Here is a 24,955-nt window from a genome sequence, read left to right as displayed (position 1 = left end):
CCGGTATTTCCTTTCTGCTTCCTTGTACTTTCCTTATTCTTATCCAATTGCCCTGATACCTATGCTGGAGTAACAAGAATGTTACTGAAAAAAGTACCTAAAAAGAAAAAAGTTGTCGATGAGCATGGTTGTCATTACCGCGCGCGCGAGTTCTCGATGTACATACAGCATATACGGCTGCTAATTTTATGTGTCAAGGATTCAACCTATTTTATCCTCCTTTGTGCTAATTTATGGATAAGTCGAGCTTTATGACAATATGATTACTTATTACTTAATTTTTTTATACATTTACCGCCCAATATAAGTAGTGAGAACTGAGTCAGAGTACAAAGAAAGGATGAATTACTAATATCAGCTTCCCTTCTGAAATACAGTCCAGGTATCTATTCAGATCATAAAATTAAGAGCTCTAGAGGTACTACAATGGTATTTATAATTGTACTTATCCTAATTATACTAATCCTATTTCCAGAAATAAAGGGAAAAGTTGTGTCGCGTAAAAAATGTAATTTTACTAAATGAAAATCTTCAGTTAACGTCTGAGTATATAATAAATACACAGATTCGTATCTTCAAGATTCGAGGATTTCGAGGAATCGATTTATTAAGGAAAAATTATGCGCGGGAAAATTGTAAAAATTTGGCACGTTGCAAGGTCATTAGAGTACACACTAGTAAAGTATTTTCATAGTTGAAACAGTTGCGGTAATCTCGGAAGTGGAAAACAACTTGTTTTTTTCTTAACCCAAGCACCCTATATTTTATTATATTTTAAGATTCTATCTGAAATTCTAAAAAATTATAGTCTAAAACGCGTTATACTTTAATTGCACGGTTAATTAAAAACGTTTTATTAACGTAACTTTCTTGACTTCGGTTGCGCCTGCATGTGATTAAAAATGTATACATCGAATATATTTTAATAAATTAAGAAGATAGGAATGTAAAAATAATATCGTTCAATATCTCGTAAATAATGCTGGCTCTACCATAATGAGTTTTATTCATTTTTTGGCCAGAAATATTAATCTGTTATACCATGTTACACCTGGCACCGTAAATATTTTTAAATTTAACGAATTATTTCAAAAGAAATCATGGCCTTGAGCCGATTGTTCAAAAATGAAAAATAGAAATCCGTAACTAAAATTATAATTTATTCAACTGAACTATTTCTTAGTTGAATTCAGTTCTTATATAGTTCCTTTCACCAATAATCTATTTGATATAAACTTATCTAACTGAAGATAAAAAACGGCGATTAATTATCATTTCTCTACGCCAGCAATTTTTTAATGAACTAACGTTTGAAACTAAATACTCACTAGTGTTTCTTTGTTTTGAACCAGTTATTTTTTGATTCATGATGCTTGATAGTGGTTAGATTCCTCTCGGAACTTCGTAGGTATTTCACCATTGGTGATATTTTATTTGGTGTTACGTGTTTCCTTTGAGAAATCTCTCTTATGCTTCCCTATTTATGAAGACCTAGAACGTTGTCTATAACCCAGCAGTGCTACCAATTTATCCCTAAAGTCTACCGTGATAATAATTCGTAAGGTCATAAGTAAGGTCGTGCCTTAAGCCCTATGAGGAACAGCCCATTGCGGGCCTTTGCCTTTGACTTCATGGGTTTAGCTGCTATAGGCCCAACCAAAACCCATAGATCACGAATAAACAAACTATAGAGTATCTAGTAGAAAATATAGATACGGGTCAAATCGGTACTCGTACATATGAAGTTTTAAAATAAAAAATTATAACAAGGTAATTTTTAAATATCCTAACTAATAAAATTTTCATCAATACAATTTTAATTAAATAAATAAAAGTTAGGATTTCCCAGATCCCGTTTAAAGCGTAATTAATCTTGTAACAACGGAAAGCAGCTTTTCTCCTCTTTCAACAGACGCTTAAAATGAGCTTAAATCCACTCTGCTATTCGCACTCGAATACCACCAGAAATGGTATTCCAGATAGGTTTTTAATCTATCTGGACTCTAACCTAGACTGTAACCTACACTTAAAATACTGCAAACTAAAATAAGCCGATATGAGTAAACTTACCTTACTATAAAGTTGTTTAGTTTGGGAGCTAAAAAGCGTTGAAATAATAACCTTTAAATGTTATATTCACGTTTACACGTAGGCACGTCTTCTACTATTTATTTTTTAATTAGCAAGAAATTTTAAATATTTTAAGGTGTTTACTATTATTATTGTCAACGACAAAAGTAGATTAAAATAAAGAACATAGTGACTCTTCTCTTTTTTTATTTTTTAATGTATTAAGCATTTATTAGTATGTACAGAAAGCCTTTTTTACCCAGAGAATTTTTTTAGGACACTTCATTTTATTTTAGAATTTTTTCCTTTTTTTATGTCTTTTTTACACTATTTTAATAATACCTAAATACAACCAATAAATGTCTATTAAAAGCATTAAAAAAAAAACAACGTAATGCCAAATATTTTATACATTTATTAAATATTCGCAACACCCGTAATATACACAATCAAAATTTCGGTCGCCTATAGGTATAATAAATTTCATTATTTACACTTGTATATATTTTCTCTCAATTTAAATTATATCACATCGATTTAGAGGTAAAATTGAAAACAAAATTGGGAATAATTAAAAGCTTTTTGGTATAAATTGTTTATCACCGAATAAATAATTGCGCACTGACGACGAGAATGCAGAAAAATTGCGTCGTAACATCGGGTTTCTTTTGGTTTACATTGCTCCGTATGACGTTCGCCGATAGTTCAACTGAAACAAAAGAAAGCCCATTATAGAAAAATATAACATATATTAAAAAGGCAAAAAAAATATGATTGGTTAAATTATATTAGTCATTTAAGCCAACAAAGTTAAAAATTTTGCTTAAAAGTTGGAAACTGACAAGTAATACATTGCATTGTTCAGAAGATTTATTAACACACAATGTACAGGAACAACATATACAAAAAAACATCATCAAGGGACACGATATTTTAACATTATTAAGAGACAAGGATATATTTTTACAAGAATTACTAGCACGAAACAAGACATATTAGAAGAAGAGTAAGCTTCGAATGAAAAAGATTTACTTTTAATCCTAGTGGGAAAAACGTGGATAATAAAGCATTAGTGATATTGTGGCTGTTGCGGTCAGCAAATAACGCACAATTGTTTAGGAACTTAATTTATTACCCTGAAATAACCTAATTGCACTCAAAAATTCTTTTAAATTATCAAAAGGAACACGAGTAATGTTCGACATGTGTCGTCAATCGGAATGCGCGGGAAAACCTCCTGTCTACCGTCACTTATCATCCGTCTACCCCTGACAAGACAGATAACAGCTAGTTGTTGCCGAACTTCTGCAGCCAATCAGATTTGGGGTGAATTAACCTGTTAGGAACCCGCTGGTTCCGACTGATTCTGTTGACATGCATTGATCTGTATTCGGTTGGCGTATGAATGTTCTTCCAAGAGACGATGAGCCGCTGGAACATATGCGAGTTTTAGGCGGTCCATGGACACTCGTTGGGGGACCCTCTGGAAATCAAGTGTTAGGAACTTGTTGTGTCGTTCTAATACTTTGTACATACTACTGTATGGAGCTGTTAACGGTGGCTTCACTTTGTCATTGCAAATAAGCGCATGTGTCGCTGATTGCAACGCCGGATGAACATAGGCGGTGCAAGTTGAGTGGTTGTTGGTTGGTACCGGTCGTATTGCTCCCATAATTTTGCGAAAATGCTGGACAAATCGGTGTTTATCAGGAGCGGCGGCACTAGGAGCCATTAGCTGGTCGGCAAGGCGAACTGGTGTACCATACACCAACTCAGAGGCTTCATCAGATGTCTGGCTTGAAAGTGTTGCATAAACTAAGTATGCCCAGAGGCAAAGCTTCGGTCCAGGACACGACGTCGGCAGCAATAAGAGTAGCTTTAAGAGTCTGGTGGAAACGGTTAATACACCTATTCGACTGTGGGTCATAGGGAGTCGTCTTAATATGCTGTACCCCCAGAATTGTATTGAGCTGGCCGAATAATTGCGACTCGAATTGTCTTCCTCGGCCAGTAGTTATGGTACCTGGAACGCCAAAGCGAGATATTCATCCTTCAAGAATTTTTCTGCCACAATCTCAGCAGTTATCTAGGAGATAGGTATGGCTTTAGACCACCTTGTGAATCGGTCAATGATAGGTAAGAGGTAACGGAACCCTTGGCTAGGCGGAAGTGGTCCTACAATGTCAACATGAATATGGGCGAATCGTTCGTCTGGCATACCTAGTGATGACACAAGTGTAACGGTGTGACGCCCAACCTTGGCGCTTTGGCAGTGGAAGTACTCTCTAGTCCACTGTTTGACTTAGTGGTTCATATTATGCCACACAAAGCGTTCTGCGATGAGTCGCAGCGCAGCTGAGTTTCCTGGATGCGACCGGCTATGAAATTTCAGAAAGACATTTCGCTGAAAGGTAGCGGGTACATAAACTCGTATACGCCCATCCTGAACTGGGGCCGTATTTTTGAAAACCATTCGAATTTGATTCGCATACGAAATTAGAGGATTTCACACAAAAAATCGATATTCGTATTTTCGACCGCATCGTATGCGAACTTTTTCGCATGCGGTGTCTCGAATAGGTATATACCATTCAAATTTCAAAGTTCGTGTGCGATTTTCAATTTGATTCTGCCGCTTGCCTTGTTTTGATTTTAAACTAGCTTTGTTTTTTTTTTAAATATCTGAGTTCGTTCGAAAGTATTTTCGTAGTGTTTTTTATTGAAAAAAAAACTATAATCTAATGGCAAGATTAAACAATCTTGTCTATTTGATTTTTATTTTTGTTAAGAAAGTACTGTATTGAAAGCTCACTAGTGAGAAAAGTTGACTGTATTTATTGTTTTTTGACAATTTTATTAATGGTTGTAAGACCTTACCTGGTTTTCTCTCGATTACAGTTTTTCACTTGCGTTAGCTGGCCAGCTTTTTCTCAGTACGAAATGAGGTTTATCCCATAAACACGGGATTGTAGCGGGTGGTACTAGATACGTGAACGATGCGGTTTAGCGATTTAGTTCTTCTGATAATGGGTTTTAACGAACTAGTTCAGTATGTTGGACGCGCACCTTTTTATAAGGCCTTAAAACATTCTTTTGGATGCATTTGAACAGAAATACTTTAACTAACTGTTTCTACACAGTGAGCCAAGCGAAATTGTGTTAAAGTTTAAAGTTTAATGAAAATTTGAAATAGAATGAAAAATGAACTACTTGATTCAAACTGGTGTAAAATTTAAGAAAAATGAACAAATCTTGTACAAAGAAACGTCGTCGATTTACTGGAAGAGACTGAAACTCTGAAGAAGGGAATAGGATGTACTCTTCATTTCTTGACCTATTTGAAATGTATTCAGATGCTCAATTTATTAAATTATATAGATTAAGCACGACTATTACGATAGAATTCATGTGCTCTTTATGTGCTCCAGGGAGACTGTGTAATCTGTCCGCTCCTTTTATCCACAAGGCTTGTGCAGTTTTAGGTGAAAAATCTTGGGTGAATTTGCCCGACTTTAATTCCGGGTGCTCTGCCATGAATAGAATTAGTTCTTTCTTTTGCTCACTTGACACAAAATCGCAATATTTTTATTTTTTGAATCCAACTTAAAAAAAAGTCAATTCGAAAAACCCAAGAAACGTCATGAAAAAAACCTCAAAATTCACTGATATTTTTAAACTTAAATTTCAGGTTAGCTTAAAAAATTTGTAGCGTCTTCATCCCGTGTGACATGGCCTTCAATAGCACTCGACTTTGATACGTTGCCACTACATTTTATGTTCGTATGCGAATGAAATTTCGAATGCTCTTCAAAAATGGTAGAAAAATGCGTTGAAGGTTCAATAAACTATCAGGGTCATTGAGAATTCGCTGGAGGCGTTCATCTGCAGACTGGGCATCAACAAGGCTCTCATAGTCAATGGTGATAGCGGCTGCAAGGAGTTTTTAGGAACTTGTAAGCTAATATTATTAGATGCTAAAGTTTGCATACATGCATGTAAGAGTTGTGTTGGTTTAAGGTCACCCAAGGTCATCTCCATTAACCGTTGAATCTTTTCATCAATACTAGTGCCAAATCTCGCGAGGACGCCAGCTTTCAAATCGTCGTACGCCCGGGTAGGGTTTCTTAGTAGGTCAGCCACCCCTAGAAGAACCTCGCTATTGAGATTAATTATTTAGTGGTCGAACTTACAGTCATCCGCGGTGATTCTGGTTTGTCGGAACTGTGCTTCGAGACGGAAAAACCATAGTTCAGGCTCTGAGCATCAAAATTCAGGGGCCTACGCGGGCATTTACGCTCTGGTCAACGTTTTGAGGAAGCGTGGGCTACGTGGAGGGTCCAGGGACCAAAATTTCTTGCACAGGGACAGTATTAGCAATAGATTCGCCATCGGCGTTGCCGACGGTTTCGACGCTATCAACAGATTCAGCGTTAGACATGTTTCTTGATTTTCGTTTCTATTTCGGCATCACGTCGGGGTCACCAATGTGGCTGTTGCGGTCAGCAAATAAGGCACACTTCCTTAGGCACTTAATTTATTACCCCTAAATAACCTAATTGCACTTAAAAACTATCTTAAATTATCAAAAAGAACACGAGTAATGTTCGATCAGAATACGCGGGAGAACCTCCTGTCTATCATCACTTGTCATCCGTCTACCCCTGACAAGACAGATAATAGCTGGTTATTGCCGGACTTCTGCAGCCAATTAGATTTAGGGCGAATTAACCTATTACGTATATTCGCCACAATATTAAAGGAAAAATAATTTGAAAAATATTAACCCAAAAATATCAGGGAAGCAGAAAAATTTATTAAGAAAGAAAACATATGGGTACGAATTGTAAAAAAGCAAAATATAAATCCACATCAAAAATAAAGAAAAATTATAACATTCAAGAGATCAACGGCACTGTAAAAAGTATTGAATCGCATTTTTAAGTCAAAATTTTTTTATAACTTTACATTTTAGAACGGTCTTGGGAACAAAAAAAAAAGATAGTTTCTAAGATATTTTCTCTTTATTTGTTATAAATTCCATTGCACACCATCATATAAAGTTATTCTTATAATATTAGATTTTCTTCTTATCAAGCCCTCTATAGGCAACCCATATCCCTAAAATTGGCCTGGATACAGCTGCTCTAAGACTCTGAGTCCAAGTTCACCCAAGCCATCTTCTAATGTCTTTCAACCACAAGTTCTAACGTCTTCCAACAGATCGTATTTCGTTCATTATCGTAAGTCGTATTTTTTACCTCTCATGATATGGCTTAAATATCTTGTTTTTTCTCTTTAATGATGTTCCTTTATAAATCGGTGAATCCGTGAATTACAAAGTATGCGGTATTGGATCAAGAGTCCATGATTTATAACCGTAAAGTAATACACTGCAGATATACCATCTGACCATGCGCATTTTAAGCACCAAGCTCAAACCAAGGCTGATGAAGAACTGATTTATTCTGGTTAAAATTTTCCTCAAAGCGTTTAGGTAATATTGTCACGCCGTTCAGTCGACTTGGTCCGGCGGACCTCCAACTCCTCTCAGATAAAGTAGTTCTTGCGCAGCTGCGTTGATTAAAGGGCCAGTAGACTTTTCTGGCTCTTTGATTATGCTCGGCGTACGAGGATGGGGGGCAGATAGCTTGAGGAAAACGACTTAGTTTGTTTGACAAATCTATTATGTCACCTAAGGCTGTACAAAGAGCCGTACCACAGAAGGCCGGGTAGTACAGGGTGTAACTTTGACCATCGATTTTCAGCTGAGGGGGCGTCATCAACGATAAAAATACCTAAATTAGGAAATAGTTCTAAATTCAACCCTTTGGATAATTATGTCTCGGGATTCCCCGGAACCTAGCTATCCGAGCCAACTCTTTTCCCAGGTAAGGAGACCGACTGGGTAACTGAAGGTAATTTGTCGGTTCGCTTAAAGGCAGAGTTACCTTCTTACAAGTGTAGTCCGCCCTTAGGCGAAAACCAGCGGTTTATGATCCAACTGGTTCCTACCTGAGGGCAGAGGATCAGCACGAAGTAGTTATCGAATAACTGATGATTTCCCTAGATTCCGAGCTTGTATTTACACCTAAAAATTATGTCAATGACCCATAGTAAAATAAAGAGGAAATACGCACAATTGCCAAGGTGGCATTTTGTGCTTCGCAAATTCGGTTGTAAAATTGATTAGTATTTATTAATTGTTTAGAAATTATAATAGTAGAAATTACTTGTTTTATACTGAGTATAATCAATTTGATTGACAATATATATGATTGAAGGAAATAATTAATTTGGCTTGAAAGTGTTTATGTGTAGTCCGAATCATTTTTTGCAAATCTGGTTTGTTATCTGTTAGGATCACGGTGTAGTTGGCATATCTTATATTAGTGCGGACTCCATTTAATTTAACCTCTCCCATATCTTTTATTAGAGCCTCTCTGAAAATAGCTTCCGAGTAAATTTTGAATAGCAACGAAGACAATATTCTCCTCTGTCTATTTTCACCTCTACAGTTTGGTTCCAGTAGAGCTGTGCTATGATTGTAGTATATCTCTTGTCAATCCCGGTTACTAGCATTTTCGGATGCCTAACACAAACAAATAATGTTAATAATAATATTATTAAAGGACTTTATTTAGCAAAAAGAAAATGTTACAGACACTTGCAATAATACGTCGCTTTAGGTGGCTAGGCTAATTTTTAAAGTTACCTTATCTAAAAAAAGAGACAAGCGTATACATTTATGTTCATGTTCCTACATCTCTGTGTTAGCACATTCAGGGAAAAGAGAGCTTGTCGAGTACCGAGTCCACTCTGAAATCCGAAATGAGTGTTACTTATTTGTTCTTCGTGTTTCATACCAATACATGTAGGGATTATTTTTTTAAATATTTTGAGGATAAAAAAATAATATAACAATAGTGGGACTTGGACTCAGATATCAGACTAATTATGCGATAGTCATCAGAAATTCCAAAAAAGCCAAACTCTTCTCAGTATTATTCGAAGGAGCAATTGGTACCTTCTGAAGCCGGATTTCCGGTTTTTTATCTTCATGCAAGTTGTGAAAGAAAATATTTTAATACGTTTTATACATTTATTGATAAAATTTAGTCATTAAAGGCTTTGTGAAATTCAATTTATTATAATTGCCTTTATTCAACAAATAACTTATATAATACCGACCGAATATAAACGTGTGGACTGCTGTTGTTTCTGACATTATTATCGGACTTATCTTCCTTGAAGAAAATTTAACAGGTGAGTGATACTTGAGTTTTCTAGAAGAAGACCTTTTTTTAGCTCTGGCTTCTTTTTTTCCCGAGCTAGAAGCTCTAGCTCCCGATGTTCGAAACTCCACACCAGAACATGTGGTTCCAAGAAGATGGAGGCACCACCAAATAAAGATTTAATTTAAAATAATTAATTTTTAATTTAATAAAAAAAACTATAAATACACAAACGAATTAAAATTTTGAATATTAATGAGAATTCGACTTTTCCACCCTATCATCGTTTCATTTTCTTAATAGGGTTTGAATCACCTGCAAATAGTGTTTTTCTCCTTTAATTTGTCAAATTATCCCGAAAAAACATCACTTTATTCCCAAATATTTAAAGGTTTTCTTTTCTGTTTATTTTCCAATTTAATTTTTGAACAGTTTAGTTTAATTAATTTTCTAAATAATTTAATCAAAAAATGAAGGGGGGAGTGAGGACTCCCCCCTTCATTTTTCTGTAATAATTCGACTTATTTGCACGAGACTTTCCCACACAAGTGGAGTGGACTGAGCGGTGCTATTGTGGCCACCAAGGCCACGGCAAGGCCTTGGTGGCTACTATAGTGGCCACCGAGGTTACCCGATCCAACACCATTAAACTTTTTTTATGGGAAAAAAGAAGAGGTAATTAAAAGCCAACGTCAAATAATAGATCGAATAAAGCCCGAAATGGTTTGAAATGTGCAGCAGGAATTTGTAGAGCGACCATCAAGCCACGGGAAGGGATCACAGACTAGTTTTTTTGTCTTATTATATGAGGCGTTTAGAGCAAAAGTGGCTTTAAATGGTAAAGTTTTTTTTTCAATTAAAATGCAAAGAAATATGTCTGGTTGTGAAGAAGATCGCTCTGGTAAGTAACCTATCATTAAATTTTATTTGCACATTTGCAGTTAAAGTTGTAATAATATGTATTTTGAGGTTATGAAAACACTGTGTTTCGGTGATCCGGGTTTGGGCCACTTTTGCATTTATATTTTTTTTTGTTACAGATATAGAAGAACCTTTTCAGGATTCAGGTTCTGAATTCGTACCTTCTGGAAGTGAATCTAGTGAGCTCTCTGGTTAGTTTGTTTCCTTATCAATCGATAAAAACATTATATTTTATTATGTTTTTATTGACTTCTATAATAAAATATTATGTTTTATTGATTAATGTTTTGTTTATATTACAGACATAGAACGCACTTCCTGCGAGCAAATTATTCAGGGAGCAAAAAGAAGGAAAAATAAAGGACAGTGGAAGAGAAATATTAGGAAAAGAAAGCGTGCTGCTGGTAAAGAATACGTGAACACCAAGGGGAGGGTGGTTTCTTCCAAGATATTGGCACTTCTTTGAACAAAGAATACCCTTGTTCAAAGAAGTGCCACGAAAATTTTTCACAAAAATAGCGTAAGTCTCTATTCAAAAACTTTTATAGTTTGGGATCTCACACTTTGCAGACTTCTTATATTTTTGGACATGTCAGAGTTCTTAACAAAAAACGGAGTTATACCACGGAAGATATAAAACCAAAGGAACACAGCAGGTGCTACATTTTGCCAAATGCCAAAGGAGAAGACAAAAAAAATTGCAAAACTTTTTTTAAGCAATCATTAGGCGTGTCTGATGGTCGCATAACTAGGGTATTGAAGTCAAAAAGCACTGATAGAACACCACAGCCTGATAAACGTGGAAAATCAATACCAGTTAATAAAACTTCTCTGGAAAAAGTCACTGCTGTGAAAAGTTTTATTAATAAATTACCAGCTTATGAGTCCTATTATTCATTGAAAAAAAGTCCAAATGTCAAGTATCTTTCTCCAGAACTAGACCTAACCAAAATGTACAATTTGTATAAAAATGAAACTGAACAACCCGTTTCATTGTTTGTTTTTCGTCAAATATTTAAAGATGATTTTAATTTAAAGTTTCACGCGCCATTATCCGATAGTTGTCGCAAATGTCATGCTTTCAATATTAAAATTAAAACAGCTGTGGGAGATGGCCAAGAAAGTGCGGCAATTAAAGCAGAACAAGAGCTGCACCAGAGGAAAGCTGAAGCTGCTAGACAAGGCATGAGAAACGATGCTGAAGCTGCAAAATCGGACAATGACCTTACCGTAAATTCATTTGACTTAATGAAAACATTGGCAACGCCGATCATTTCAACAGGAGTTGCGTACTACAAAAGGCAACTTTGGACATTTTGTTTTGGGATTCATGATCTTCAAACTCGCATAGTACACATGTACATGTGGGATGAGAGTGTTGTATCCCGGGGTACTCAGGAAATTGGTTCCTGTATTGCACACTACATTAAGAACTTTGTTACCACAAGAAAGTTAATAATGTACAGCGATGAGTGCGGTGGTCAAAATAGGAATTTCAAAATGGCTGCCCTTTGTACATACATTGTATTATCCAGCGATTATACAGTTAACAACATTGACCATATATTTTTAGTTTCTGGTCACTCCTACCTTCCAAATAATCAGGACTTTGGATTAGTCGAAAAAAAAACAAAAAACACTATAAAAATATTTTTGTTCCCAATGATTGGATGCAAGTGGTTCTAGATGCCAGGAAAAGAAATCCGTTCAAAGTAGTAGTTATGATATCCAGCGACTTTTTTTCAACAAAAGAACTAGAAATGGCATTAACGAATCGTAAAAAAACGGAAGCTGATGAAAAATGGTTGCGAATACAGTGGCTTCGGTATGATAAAGAAAAACCTGAAATTATCCAATTTAAATATTCCAATAACGAAAATGTTTTATTTAACGAAGTTAATGTAAAAAAAAACGGGGCAGCCAAACTTTCCATGACATGGCCAGACTTCTTCCTCTGTTCGAGGGACCTAAGCCCATACAAGAAAAGAAATACCAAGACTTGTTATCTTTGCTTGATTATATTCCACCAGTAAACCATGAATTTTATCGTCAACTGGTTCACAATGTACGTGTTGAAGAAGACTCAAAAAATAAATTAATAAGAGTTTACGTTGAGTTTTGTTTAAAAATGTCTTATCGTTTACCTACAAATAAGTTATTTTGCTTTAGTAATTCATTTTTACTCTCAAGTCAGTAAAAAAAAGGTTTTGCAAAAGTAGTCCAAGCCACATGCAAAATCATATTTTTCAAAAAAAAAATTTCCAAAAACTAATTTTAATATTCCACCACTAACCTAAATAAAAATAAATTAAGAAATTCTTACAATCGCCTCTAATAATTTCGTAATTAATCTCCAAAAAATTTCATTATTTTCATTTGCGAATTTCTCCATAAAAAATATTTTTGGCTTGGGCCACTTTTGCTCTAAACGCCTCATAGCTTTGCATATAACCGCATAGTTGACGGTTTTTTTTTGTGCATTTTTTTGTGGAATGACATAGAATTTAGAAAAATGGGGCGGTGGGGCAGTTTGGCACGGGTTGGGGTGGCGAAGGGTTAACGTATTCAATGGGGGATAGTTTTGAAATCCTGCAGGATCGGCAATCTAGGGCCAATTTCAGTGTTGCTCATTTAAATTTTCGTTCCATAAAAACCGGTTATGATGAATTTCTAAATTATGCCAGTGAATATGACTTTGATATTTTGGAAGTTACAGAAACTTGGCTTACACCAGATGATGACAGCTTAATTTTTAACGTACTTAATTATAATTTTAAAAGGAAAGATCGGAATAGGCGGGGCGGCCGGGTTGGTATTTATGCAAAGAAAGTCATTAAGTTCTCTTTAGTAACATTTCCCCATATAACTGATGAGTTTGAGTATTTAATTATAAAGCTTATTGCAAATAAAAAAAATATTTTATTAGTAAATATTATGTATTAAGCCACCCTCTTCTAGCATGCCTGCATTCCCTGAACTTATAAAAGAAATTTTTACTATATCTGTGCCATGCTATGATAGTATAATTTTTATGGGGGACTTAAATATAGATTTACTGAGACCAACTGCAGCAACTCAACACTTTAAGTATCTTTTAAAAGTATTCGATCTTCGGCAACTGATTAATAACCCTACTAGAATCAACAATCGGTCTAATACCCTTATTGACGTCATTGTAGCTAGCAGTAACATCGAGTGTATTAGCTCTCAATCTACTTGTATATCGGAGTCGATATCTGATCACAATTTAGTTCAAGCGATTTTAAATTTACCAAAATCTAAATTATGTAAAAAAGTTGTTAGGTCCAGGGACCACAATAGTATTAACATGACTTCTTTTGCGGAGGAGGCCCAGCAGCTACAGTGGCATAAAATTTATTATACTTCTGAAATTAATGAAAAAGTTTCATTACTTACCAATAATATTTCCCTTTTAATAAATAAATATGCTCCGTTTAAAACAAGACTATATAAGGGTAGACAGTTTACGCCGTGGATAACGAGTAATATTAAATATCTAATTAACCCATTAGTGTATATAGTCCCCCATAAGGGACTCTCTAAAATATGGCAACACTGCTTGTCGACTTGCAGAAATAGACATTAAAATATTGTTTTTATTTAGTTCAGTAGTCTGTTGACGAACTTTGAACAAGCTAGTCGTACTCCAGTGTCATATTGTATTTTAATTTGTATTTGGAAAACAGCATGCTAGGGTCCATGCTTTATACACAACAGCACGTGGCGGGTAAGTATTGTATATATATTATTATTTTTACGAAGCTTTTTTTACAATAGAAAAAAAATTTATTTCATTTTTGCTTTTCTTTATGACCTTTTTGCAATTTTCAAATTTTGAATAAGAAAACCGCTAAAACGCTTAGACTTCGGTAAAGCACATGCTACATGGAAAATATTTAGAATTGCAAGGGCAATCCAAACGTGCGACAACAAAATTGAGTTGCAATTAGAAAAAAAAATATTTTTTTTACGAGATAAAAGTGAAAATACTTGGAATCAATATAAGGCTAAAAGAAAGTTTACAGTTAACAAAATCAGAATAGAGAAGAAAAATAATTTTTTTGAATGTATAGATTCTAATAAAAAGAACCCGAAGGAACTATGGAAGAATTTGAAAACACTGTTGCCGAGTAAAAGTAGCACACTACCGGAGCAAATGAATTTTAATGTAATAATACTCCAAGATGAAGAAATCATATCCCACAGATTTAATAAATATTTTGTAGAGAGTGTGAAGGATATTATAAATAATATACCACAAAGCAGAAACAGATTAAATAATGTTGTATGTCCCCCCGTGTTTAACATTTTTTCTAAATTCAAACCTGTCTCTATGTTAAAAATGAAAAATACTCTAAAAAGCATAAAAAATATTGGTGGTGGTGAATCTGATATATCAAAACATGTCCTCTGTGATGTCTCTCTTGTGGTTGGTAATAGATTGTTAGATATTATTAATACTTCTTTGTCTAACGGTGTTTTCCTAGATGATTGGAAACTGTCTATTGTTATTCCTGTTCCCAAAGTACAAAACACAAATTTGCATAATGAATTTAGACCCATTAACATGGTACCTGTCTATGAAAAGCTCCTTGAGAATTGTGTTCAGGAACAACTTGTTGAGTTTTGTGATAAAGGCAAAATAATTGTTTCTGGACAGTCGGAATTTCGTGAGCATCATTCTTGTGAATCCGTTGTCGTTAATATTTGTGATGATTTTCTCAAAGCTATCGACTGTGAAAATCTTGCTTTAGCGGTATTTTTAGATTTTAAGAGAGCCTTCGAAACGATAGATAGACAAATTTTAATTACCAAACTACAGCAATTAGGAATTAGGGATAATGCTTTGAGTTGGTTTAAGTCGTATGTGTCCAACATAGTCCAACGTGTTATGTTTAAAAATAGTATATCTCAGTATGTTTCTGTTAATTATGGTATGCCTCAAGGAACTGTCTTAGGACCATTGTTATTTCTACTGTACATTAATGATATGGTAAAAGTTTTTGAAAAGCGTAGGGTGGTATTATTTTCAGATGATACAATGGTGTATATTATAGGCAAAAAGTTACAGCAAATGCAAATTGACCTAAATAATGAATTGAATAGTTTATTTGTCTGGCTTTGCACTAACAAATTGTGTCTAAATACAGCTGAATCGAAGTTTTGCATATTTGGCAAAAAGTCACGACTTAATCAAATAGACATGGATAGTGTGAGCATTACTGTAAATGGGGATAGCATTCTTTATGAGAGTGAAATTAAGTATTTGGGTACTATTCTAGATGTCAATTTAAATTTTTGTGCACATGCAGACTAAGTCATGCGAAAATTCTCCAAAAAAGTTAGATTTATCACAGAGTGTATACACATACAATACTAGACATCGTGAAGATTTCGCCATAGTGGATAGGTGTAACACTGTTTAGTTTTTTAATTCGATTTTATTTAGAGGCTCAGTAGAATTAAATAAATTGCCTGTGATATTTAAGACCTGTGATAATGTAAACCAGTTTAGGAGGCTATTAGGAAAACATCTTTTAAATAGGGATAGCTAAGAGTATTTCTATTTTTTTGTGTCTAGTCGACATTTTTAATTTTAAATTTATTAATTTAAAAATTCTATTTTTTACTTAAGTATATAAAACTGTTTATGTTAGTCCGTCAAGGTGCGTAGTAGAGTTTATAAAACAATTTGCAAGGTTTCATCATTGGGAATGTAAGAAGTATTGTACAGAGAAAACATCTTAGTTTTAAAAATTACCACGAATTGTTAGTTTAAGACTGATATAAATAGTTGTAGTTTTGGGTCAATAAATCAGTATTGAATTTTACAATCAAGTGGTTCTTTACTCAACCTATTACAGCCAAGCCACCCTTACCTGTAAACCTATAGTAAGGCTGCTATAGGGTAATAGGGAATAAAAAAGGTTTAAGGGAACCCTCCCTAAATCTTTTCATGGTCCTTCGAGCCGGATTTTAAACCAAAGGAGTTGCCGCCCACGATGCCGCCTCCATCTTCAAGTTAAACCAAAGGAGTTGCCGCCTACGACGCCGCCTCCATCTTCAAGTTAAATAAAAGGAGTTGCCGCCTACGACGCCGCCTCCATCTTCAAGTTAAACAAAAGGAGTTGCCGCCCACGACGCCGTCTCCATCTTAAAGTCAAGCCAGGAGTAAGCTGCCAAAAGACCACTTTTACATCTGCAATCTAAAATAAGAAACTGCCGCCCCAGGAAAAAGCCATGGAAGAAACGAATAAAATTGCCCTCCGCCAGCAGGAGCTAGCGGGAGAATGAGAACAACTTCTAACCAACGTAAAGAAAGATTCAAACTCAAAAAAAACATCATCATATATTACTCATAGAAACCAACAGGGAGACAGAATATGGGACGCATTTGTAGAAAATAATGAGAAGCTTAGAAAAATCGGAGAATTTAGTCATAGTTACTTCACGAAGAAATACTTGGAGCAAATCAAGGGATTGTACGATAATTTCAAAAGCCACTTGAAGACGTGCAAAAAACCAGAAAAAGAAAAGAAGCCTGTAGAAGACGAAGCAATACTAAGACGAAAAGAAGTAGTAGTTCAAGAGTTTCAATTTTTGATTGAAGAAATTGAAGAAGAACTCTGCAGAGATAAACCTACAATTCGCTATGAATTTCTGAAAGAAGACACCAAGAATCAATGGGGCCCCATTCAGCAACTTCACAACGAGATCCTTTGCAAAGGCATTATAAGCAAGGAATATTTATCTGCCCACCGTCTAATACTACAGGTCATACGATGATAATATAGAGCAGCTAGACGAAAAATAAAAATAAAGGAGGGCCAAAATCTATCAAACAACACACCCATCCCAACAATGAACATTTCAACATTCAACGGACTGTACGAAGAATGGTCCACGTTTGACGATCTTTTTACCAGGATAATTCATCGAAATAACAAATTATCAAGTACACAGAAGCTCCAGCACCTCAAATCCCTTCTTCGAGGAGAAGCACAAAGCACTATCAAGCACCTACTTGAAAAAGATGGAAACTACCATGCAGCATGGAATTTATTGAAGCAGAGATATTAAAACAAATGTCTCATTGTATCAAAATTAGTAGACAAGATTTATGAGTTCCCGACAATTACCTACGAATCAGTGCCAAAACTTAAACAACTGTATGATGTCACAACCGAATGCCTAGAAGGCATTAGGAATCTAGGCTACGATACGTCATCATGGTACCCGATAGTAGGAAGAATAATATGCAGAAAATGGGACCAGAAAACGACAAAAATCTACGAGCAAACTTTAGAAGACCCTCTAGAAGTCGCCACACTAGAAGATATTTTAGAATTTATAAAAAGAAGATTTCAGTCACTTAAAGCGCTCAACTCAGAAAAAAAAGATAGATTCTTAAGAGATCAAGTATACCAACTATGCTACCGAGGGCATAATATTTGGCGCTGCAATCTATTTTTGCGCCAATCACCAATGAACCGAATGAAGATGATAAAAGATCATTAACTATGTACCAGATGTTTAAGCCATAATTGGAGAGATAGTTGCACAAGCAACTGCAAAATCTGCAGTAGACCCCACAATACTTTACTACATCAAGACCGACAAGCCACTTCAAACGCAAGAAATGGAAACTGCACCTCAAGACCACAGAACTACCAAAACAGCTTCAGGAGAAACAACGAACCGAACTTCAGGCCCAATATTGTCAACTCTAGATACAATGAATCGAACACAAGAAATAACAATTCAAGAAATCACCCCCAAAGCACTCACGACGCAGCTGAAGAAAGAGAGATTACGAAGGCGCTCCCGAGTGAACCGTTAAACGAGATGGACGCAGGAGAATGAGAAAATACTATTCTGGCAGCCCCCACATTCAATACAACGGGACCAATCGAGGTACTACTAGAAGCAGAAGAACACGGGAAAATAATACTAGAAGGGCTCAAAAAACGGGATGGACTAATAGGATAAAAAACAGAATTTGGTTGGATTATTTCTGGAACAATGATCATCAATGAAAAGAGTAAACACCTACAAATAAAGAGCATGATATCAAGAACAGAAGAAAATCATCAACTGACCAAATTTTGGGAAATAGAAGAAGTCCCATGTCAACAGCAAATCAAGCCAGAAGACCAATAATTGTGTGAAGAACTCTTTTAAAAAACAATAAAAAGAAACAAGGATGGAAGTTATACAGTGAAGCTGCCCTTCAAAGAGTATCCACCGCAATTAGGAGAATCAAAATCCCGAGCCATAGCAAGATTTCAACAATTAGAAAAAAAGTTTGTAAAAAATTAGAGCTTCTACGACCAGTATTGACAATTTATGGAAGAATACATAAGGCTTGGGCACATGGAAAGAGTGCCCAAATACGCCTATAATCAATGAAAATATTACATACCTCATCAAGCTGTCACAAGAGAAGACAGTACAACTACGAAACTTAGAGTAGTCTTCGACGCATCAAGTTTAAACGGAAACATGCATACCGGACCCAGATTACAAAATGACCTGGCAGACATTCTACTACGCTGGAAAAAAAACAGAGTTGGATTTATAGCAGACATAGAAAAAATGTATATTGTGTTGTACATTATATTAATTATATAATGTTGTACATTATATTTTTTTTATGATTTTAGTTATAAGTTTTATTATACCATTTGTGTTGTCCTAGGTTAGGTTTTATTTATACCAATAATTGTTGTGTACGTTTTCTTTTATTACGCTGATCACCACTCTATTATACCTAATGTAGCCCTGTATGCAATGAACTTTTATTGGTTTATTATTATTGTAGTTTATTTTCTTTATAGACTTTTAGTACTGCTTTATATTATAATTATAATTATTGTAATGTATGTAGCTATTATGCTAAATAAACTTCTTTATTATTATTATTATTAGATCTTTAATTTACTCCTTACTTTACGACCAACCTGTATAACTATAAACTAATAAACTACGCCGGTATATTACGAAGATTTTGGGTAATTTTTATTAACCCTCCATTAGTCGCGTGGATATTTGTAACGCTAAGAGTCGCACGGATGACAGTTGTCATCCAGTTATTATTTTTCAAAAAATGATTTACAAACGAAAAGTTTAGTGGAAAAATATTTTATTTTATAATAATGTTGGATAATATAAACTAATGAATCAACCTGATACACTGATTTTGATTTTAATAGAACTAAAATTAATTCTAAATAAGTAACCAAAAGTACTGTACTAAATATAAGTATTTATTAATTCTCAACACAACTGGTACAAATATTTTTAAGGTGGTCTAGATAGGCCCAATTATTACATTTGTAACACCATTTTCTGCTCATTTTGTTACGTTGCCTCCCAGACTGATAGCACCGTCCTCGTGAACCGGTTTTATCAAGTTCTTGCACTGCCTCCTCCTGGATCCCAACAAGTAACTTATCTCTTCTGCGAAGCTCCCTTGGGAGGGTTTCGATGCTCGCCCTCCATTCTATTTGTGGTTTTATTAAAGCCCAACTTAGATTTTCTAGAAATTCAGCTCTTTTGGTATTTGTTGTTGAAGCTGCACAATGGTGCCTATAGATACAGAACGATTTTATTGCCGCTATGTTCAGAAAATCATAATCGCTATCGTCTTGTACTGCGTTGCACGTTATATTTTGACACAATTGAGCCAAAAGGTCAACCCCAACTTTTGTCATATAAAAAGTGTCCATTTTTGGCTTTTGTGCTTCGCCTGTTGAAGCATCTATGTTGCTCCATCAAAATGTATTGTATATAATATTAGAACTGCTTTATCTTTTTTGGGGCAGTAGGATACCAGACTACAATCTTTCTGAATTCCAAAGATTGACGAATTTATTTGTCGGCTCTTGTTTGGTAAAAAGTCTTTAAGTATTTCCCTCTTATTTTAACGCATAGTACCAACATACGTGAGGTTTATACTTTGTAGCTTTTTTGATAAGGAAAGGCTAGAAAACCAGTTATCACCAGTAATGTTCCTATTTGTTCCTCTTATTGATTCCACTAAACGAAGGACGATATCTTCAGCCGCATTGCTAATGTTATATGGCCCATCTGGCTGCTTGCCAACATATGGTTCTAAGTTTAGCGTGTAAGCTATTTTCGAGTCGACAAGCGCAAAAACCTTTAAACCATATTTGGCAGGTTTACTTAGAATATATTATCGAAATGATCCTCATCTTCATCCTCTCGAAATGACAATAGCTGCTCGTAGAGAGTAAGATATTCACTTGGACAAAAATACTTCTGAAAATTTTTATTGAACAGTTCCATTATTTTTCGAACTGGTGCTAGTTTATCAAGGGCCTTTCTTTGTTCCCTATCCCGAATGCCATCAAACCTTAGACATCTCAAAAGAAATCTAAAACGCCTTTCCGACATACATAAATAACATGATTCGAGACCGTTGCCTTTTAAATTGTCCCATATTAGTGTATAGATCCAATAAGGTATGACAAACCGATAAAAGCTGGAGCCTCTAAAGCATCAGTCTGCCTATCATCTCTTTCCCCTCCAAATTTAGCACGAACTTTCTGAATATAAATATTTGTTGATTCTGCAATGGTCCCAATAATGTCCTCGTCCAAAAATGAATTGTAAATATCAATTTCTGATTTCAACTCGCGAGCTTCTTTTCTTGGATCTGGCAAGTGCGTAATAATATTGCAAGCCCGTGTTCTAACATTAAGAGGAAAATTACATTTTCTCCACCTCGTCATTCCATCCTTCGCAAGATATGTATCATTATCCAGCATCCCTTCATCTTCATCGTCCAGACTTTCCTCGTCAGCTCCCTGTTCACTATCTGTATCATGGTCGCTCTCATATACAAAATCATTATCCGATTCGCTTTCGTTTTCTTCCGGTTCAGTTTCATCTTCCTCCATTTCATTATACTATTGCAACCATTTCATGGGATCTTTGCTACGTTCGTCTCTTGATCTTTTTGGTTGTGACATTTTCGAAAATCTAAAAAAAAACAGTAAAATATTATACACATTGTGCCAGTTAGAAATTACAATGGCCAATTCTTGCGCCAATGCGTAGAATAGAGACGGCAGACTGTAGAAAGCAAGATAGAACTTTGCTCCGCCATCTATCGTATTTGTTTACATGCATGCGTTCTCTATCTAATCTCAATCTGTCTCTGTTTTACACACTGAAACTCAATTGATAGAATCCAACTGGCAAAACGTGTATATAACCCTACATTTTGTCACTGAAAATAATATACATATAACTGATTTACGTACCTAAATCACTTGTAAGAAGGTACATAGATGCTCGCGTGATAAATCCTAACCAATGAAATGCAGTATTAGACTAATGAGGCGTGGATGACCAGTGTCATCCGCGCGACTAATAAACTATTATTGACCAAGTTTTTACAGAAAGAAATTACAAAACTATAGACAGAGTACCTATAAAGCATTTGTTAGTTAAATTACAGATATTGAGAATCATATTAACGACAAGAATATAAAAATAAAAAGCAAATTAATTATATGCAATAAATGCACTTTGCAAGAAAAGTTGGCTTTAAAATATGAAAATATATGTATATGTTTCTTAATATAAAATTTCATTTTTTTTAAGCTATTTTTCAATTTTAATAAAGATTTTTTATAAGAAATCCTTAATTGTTTGCTTAATTAGACGTGGAAATATTAATACGCAAATATTTTTCTAAAGCAAAGTTTTGTTTAAACAACTAAATAAGCCCTATCGGCCAGTAATGACTGGCTAAAACACAGAAATAAATTGATTAGAAACCTACATGTCTATAATCATATTAACCCGAGGCAATTCAATTTGGATTAACTTTTAATTATGTTAATATATTTGTGCGAGGAACTAGTTTAATTATATTAAAACCCTCCGGGCTTATTGTATTTTATTTACTAACAGATCAGCCTCTATAATTATTTATGACATGAAAAATAATTATTTTCGATTTCCGGTTTCCAGAATTAGAAATAAAAATGTACAAGAGTTGGTGTTTTATTGCATTTATTAATTATTTTATATTTAAAGAGCCTTAGGCAGAAAATATTATTTTAACTGTTTTAACGCGTTTTATGAAAGTTTCATAGGATCAATTAAAATAATAGAAGTGAGAGTGATTATATGCTTAGAACATTGAAAGGCTAGAATTAGCATTGCTGTGGAATTATGGGCAGTTTGTTTGCTTACAACATCTCTGATGCAATGATGCCAAATGCTTATTTAGAAATAGCAAAAAAAACACACTTTATAATATCATAAAAATGTTATAGTTGAAGTTATTTTTACAGACGCAAAACAATACTATTCCTCTTTAATAAAATATAAAGCATTCTTTTTTTATAAAATCTGATAAGATGCTCTATAAATAAGTCAACATTTAAAGTTAAATAAGGTAGATAACGTATATTAGAGAAAAAGGCAACAACATTGCAACGCCGCTCAATCGCATTGTTGATGATTCCACGGACACAAGTAATCTTTACCAGTGGCGTCGTCAAAAAATATTTGTAAGTTAAATATTTATTATTAATAGATTATGGTTTAAATTCAAGTTCTTAATATAGTATGAAAACGATCGTGAAGTAATAGAAATTGATCAATTTCATAAAAAATGCATAACTTAATGGGACAGAATGCACTTCTTGGAAGTTATAAGGTTCTATTAATTGATCTTTAATTTGTATAGATTAAGAATAATATAATAACAGAAACTACAAATCTTTGATTTGACCAGTCAATCTTTTAATAGAGCTCATTTTATTTGTGTGATTATTTTGTACGGACAAATGGTTCATATTCCAAAAGGAAATATGAACCATTGATCAATCAATCAATCAATGCTTTATTATCATAAAATTTAAAATTTTGTCGACAAAGCTATTATTTAAATAAATCATACAAACAAAATATACACAAAGACAAAACAAAAAATTACAAATATAAAAAAATAAAGAATACAACAAAACATACAAAAAACTTAACAATTTTATAAATTGTTTAGGTCACATTTCCTTAAAATCTATAAAATATATATACATTCACTTGTATACAAAGTCGGCAAAAGGCAGTTGTTTACAAAAACATTATTAGCAAACTACTAATTTGTTTATATAATATACGAATATTATTTATGTACATTATCATAACAACATAAACAAATTTACCAGTGTTTAGGAAGCGCGTGCTTAAAATTACATAACATTAATTATTAAAAAATTAAAAAAAGTCGTTTACTGTGTATAAGGCTCTCTCCAGCAAGTATGATTTCAGAGCTTTCCGAAATTTGGAAAAAGTTGTTATTGATTTGATTTCAAATGGGAGATGATTGTGCATTTTTTTTGCATTGTAAAGAATGGATCGTTTAACTAGTTCTGATCGTGGGGTTGGTAGATAAAGATCGTACTCTGCGTTTCTAAGAGGATAATTGTGAGATGGCCTTTCTGACATATCTGATAAGTGCTTGCGGATTAGGCAGACGGCTTCAAATATAAATAAGGAAGGAAGAGTTAGTATTTTAAATTTTTTAAAATATTCCTGGCAGTGAGTTTTGTAATTTAGTCTTAATGAATAGCGTATAGCTCTCTTTTGTAGCTTAAATATGCGTTCAAATTGAGTCGCACCACACGTACCCCAAAACGGAAGAGCATATCGGAGGTGCGACTCAAACAGGGCATAGTAAACTGTTATAGCCGTTGCCAAACTTAGCTCCCTGGATACTGATCTCAGAGCAAAACATGCAGAACTTAATTTTTTGGATAAGTAATCGATGTGGATATCCCATTTTAAAGAGTTGTCTACCATCAGTCCCAAGAACTTTACGGAATCAACGACCTCCATTCTGTTGTTATTAATTACAAAAGGTTGCAACGCACCGCTAAATGATAATACTCTAGTTTTTGAGACGTTAAGGCACAAGAGATTTGAATCGCACCACGATTTAATGGTGACTAGGTCACGAGATATGGTTCTACGAAGAGCCACCATATTTAAGTTGCTCCAAGAAAAACTAGTATCGTCCGCAAAGAGACAAATTTTACCATTTATGTCCAGATTAGCAATATCATTTATAAATAGAAGAAACAAACAAGGGCCTAGAACTGAGCCCTGAGGTACCCCGCATTCTATTGGCTTGCACGAAGACGTCATCGAATCAACCCTAACAAACTGATTCCTGTTGTTCAGGTATGACATGAACCACTCGAGAGGTGATCCTCTAATTCCATAGTGCTGCAATTTATTAATTAGGATATTATGGTTTACACAGTCGAAAGCTTTAGAGAAATCACAGAAAATTGTTGCTGTAGAGAGATGGCTGTTTAGGCTGGAGTATATATTATTAAAGAGAGACAACATAGCATCATTGGTGCACTTGTTACTTAAGAATCCGAACTGATGCGGGGTTATAATTTTATATTTAAGCAAAAAGGATAAAAGTCGTTTCTTTACCAGTCTTTCAATAATCTTCGATAATGTTGGGAGAAGTGCAATTGGGCGATAGTTCGAACATTGATCCTTCTCGCCCCCTTTATGTAAAGGAATAATAATTGCCGTCTTAAGGCAGCTTGGAAAGATTCCAATTTGAAGAGACATATTAATCAAGTTGGTAAGATGGTTTAAAGTGATATCCGGGAGATTTGAAAACATTTTGAGCGTTAGACCATCAGCCCCAG

General features: G+C 34.6%; 1 protein-coding gene across 1 annotated transcript in view; it reads right to left on the bottom strand.

Moving 5' to 3' along the window:
• Positions 1-2,509: 2,509 nt before the first annotated feature.
• The window catches only part of LOC126745611 (uncharacterized), a 711,162-nt gene continuing 688,716 nt past the window's right edge, over positions 2,510-24,955 (bottom strand). Inside the window, exon 6 of the mRNA XM_050453549.1 lies at positions 2,510-2,779. Within this exon, the coding sequence (XP_050309506.1) occupies positions 2,670-2,779 (110 nt within the window). The 3' untranslated portion in view covers positions 2,510-2,669. The remainder of the gene's footprint in view (positions 2,780-24,955) is intronic.

The sequence above is a fragment of the Anthonomus grandis genome, chromosome 16 (genome assembly GCF_022605725.1).
Source record: "Anthonomus grandis grandis chromosome 16, icAntGran1.3, whole genome shotgun sequence".
Lineage (NCBI taxonomy): Eukaryota > Metazoa > Arthropoda > Insecta > Coleoptera > Curculionidae > Anthonomus > Anthonomus grandis.
This window is presented reverse-complemented; position numbering and strand designations above follow the sequence as displayed.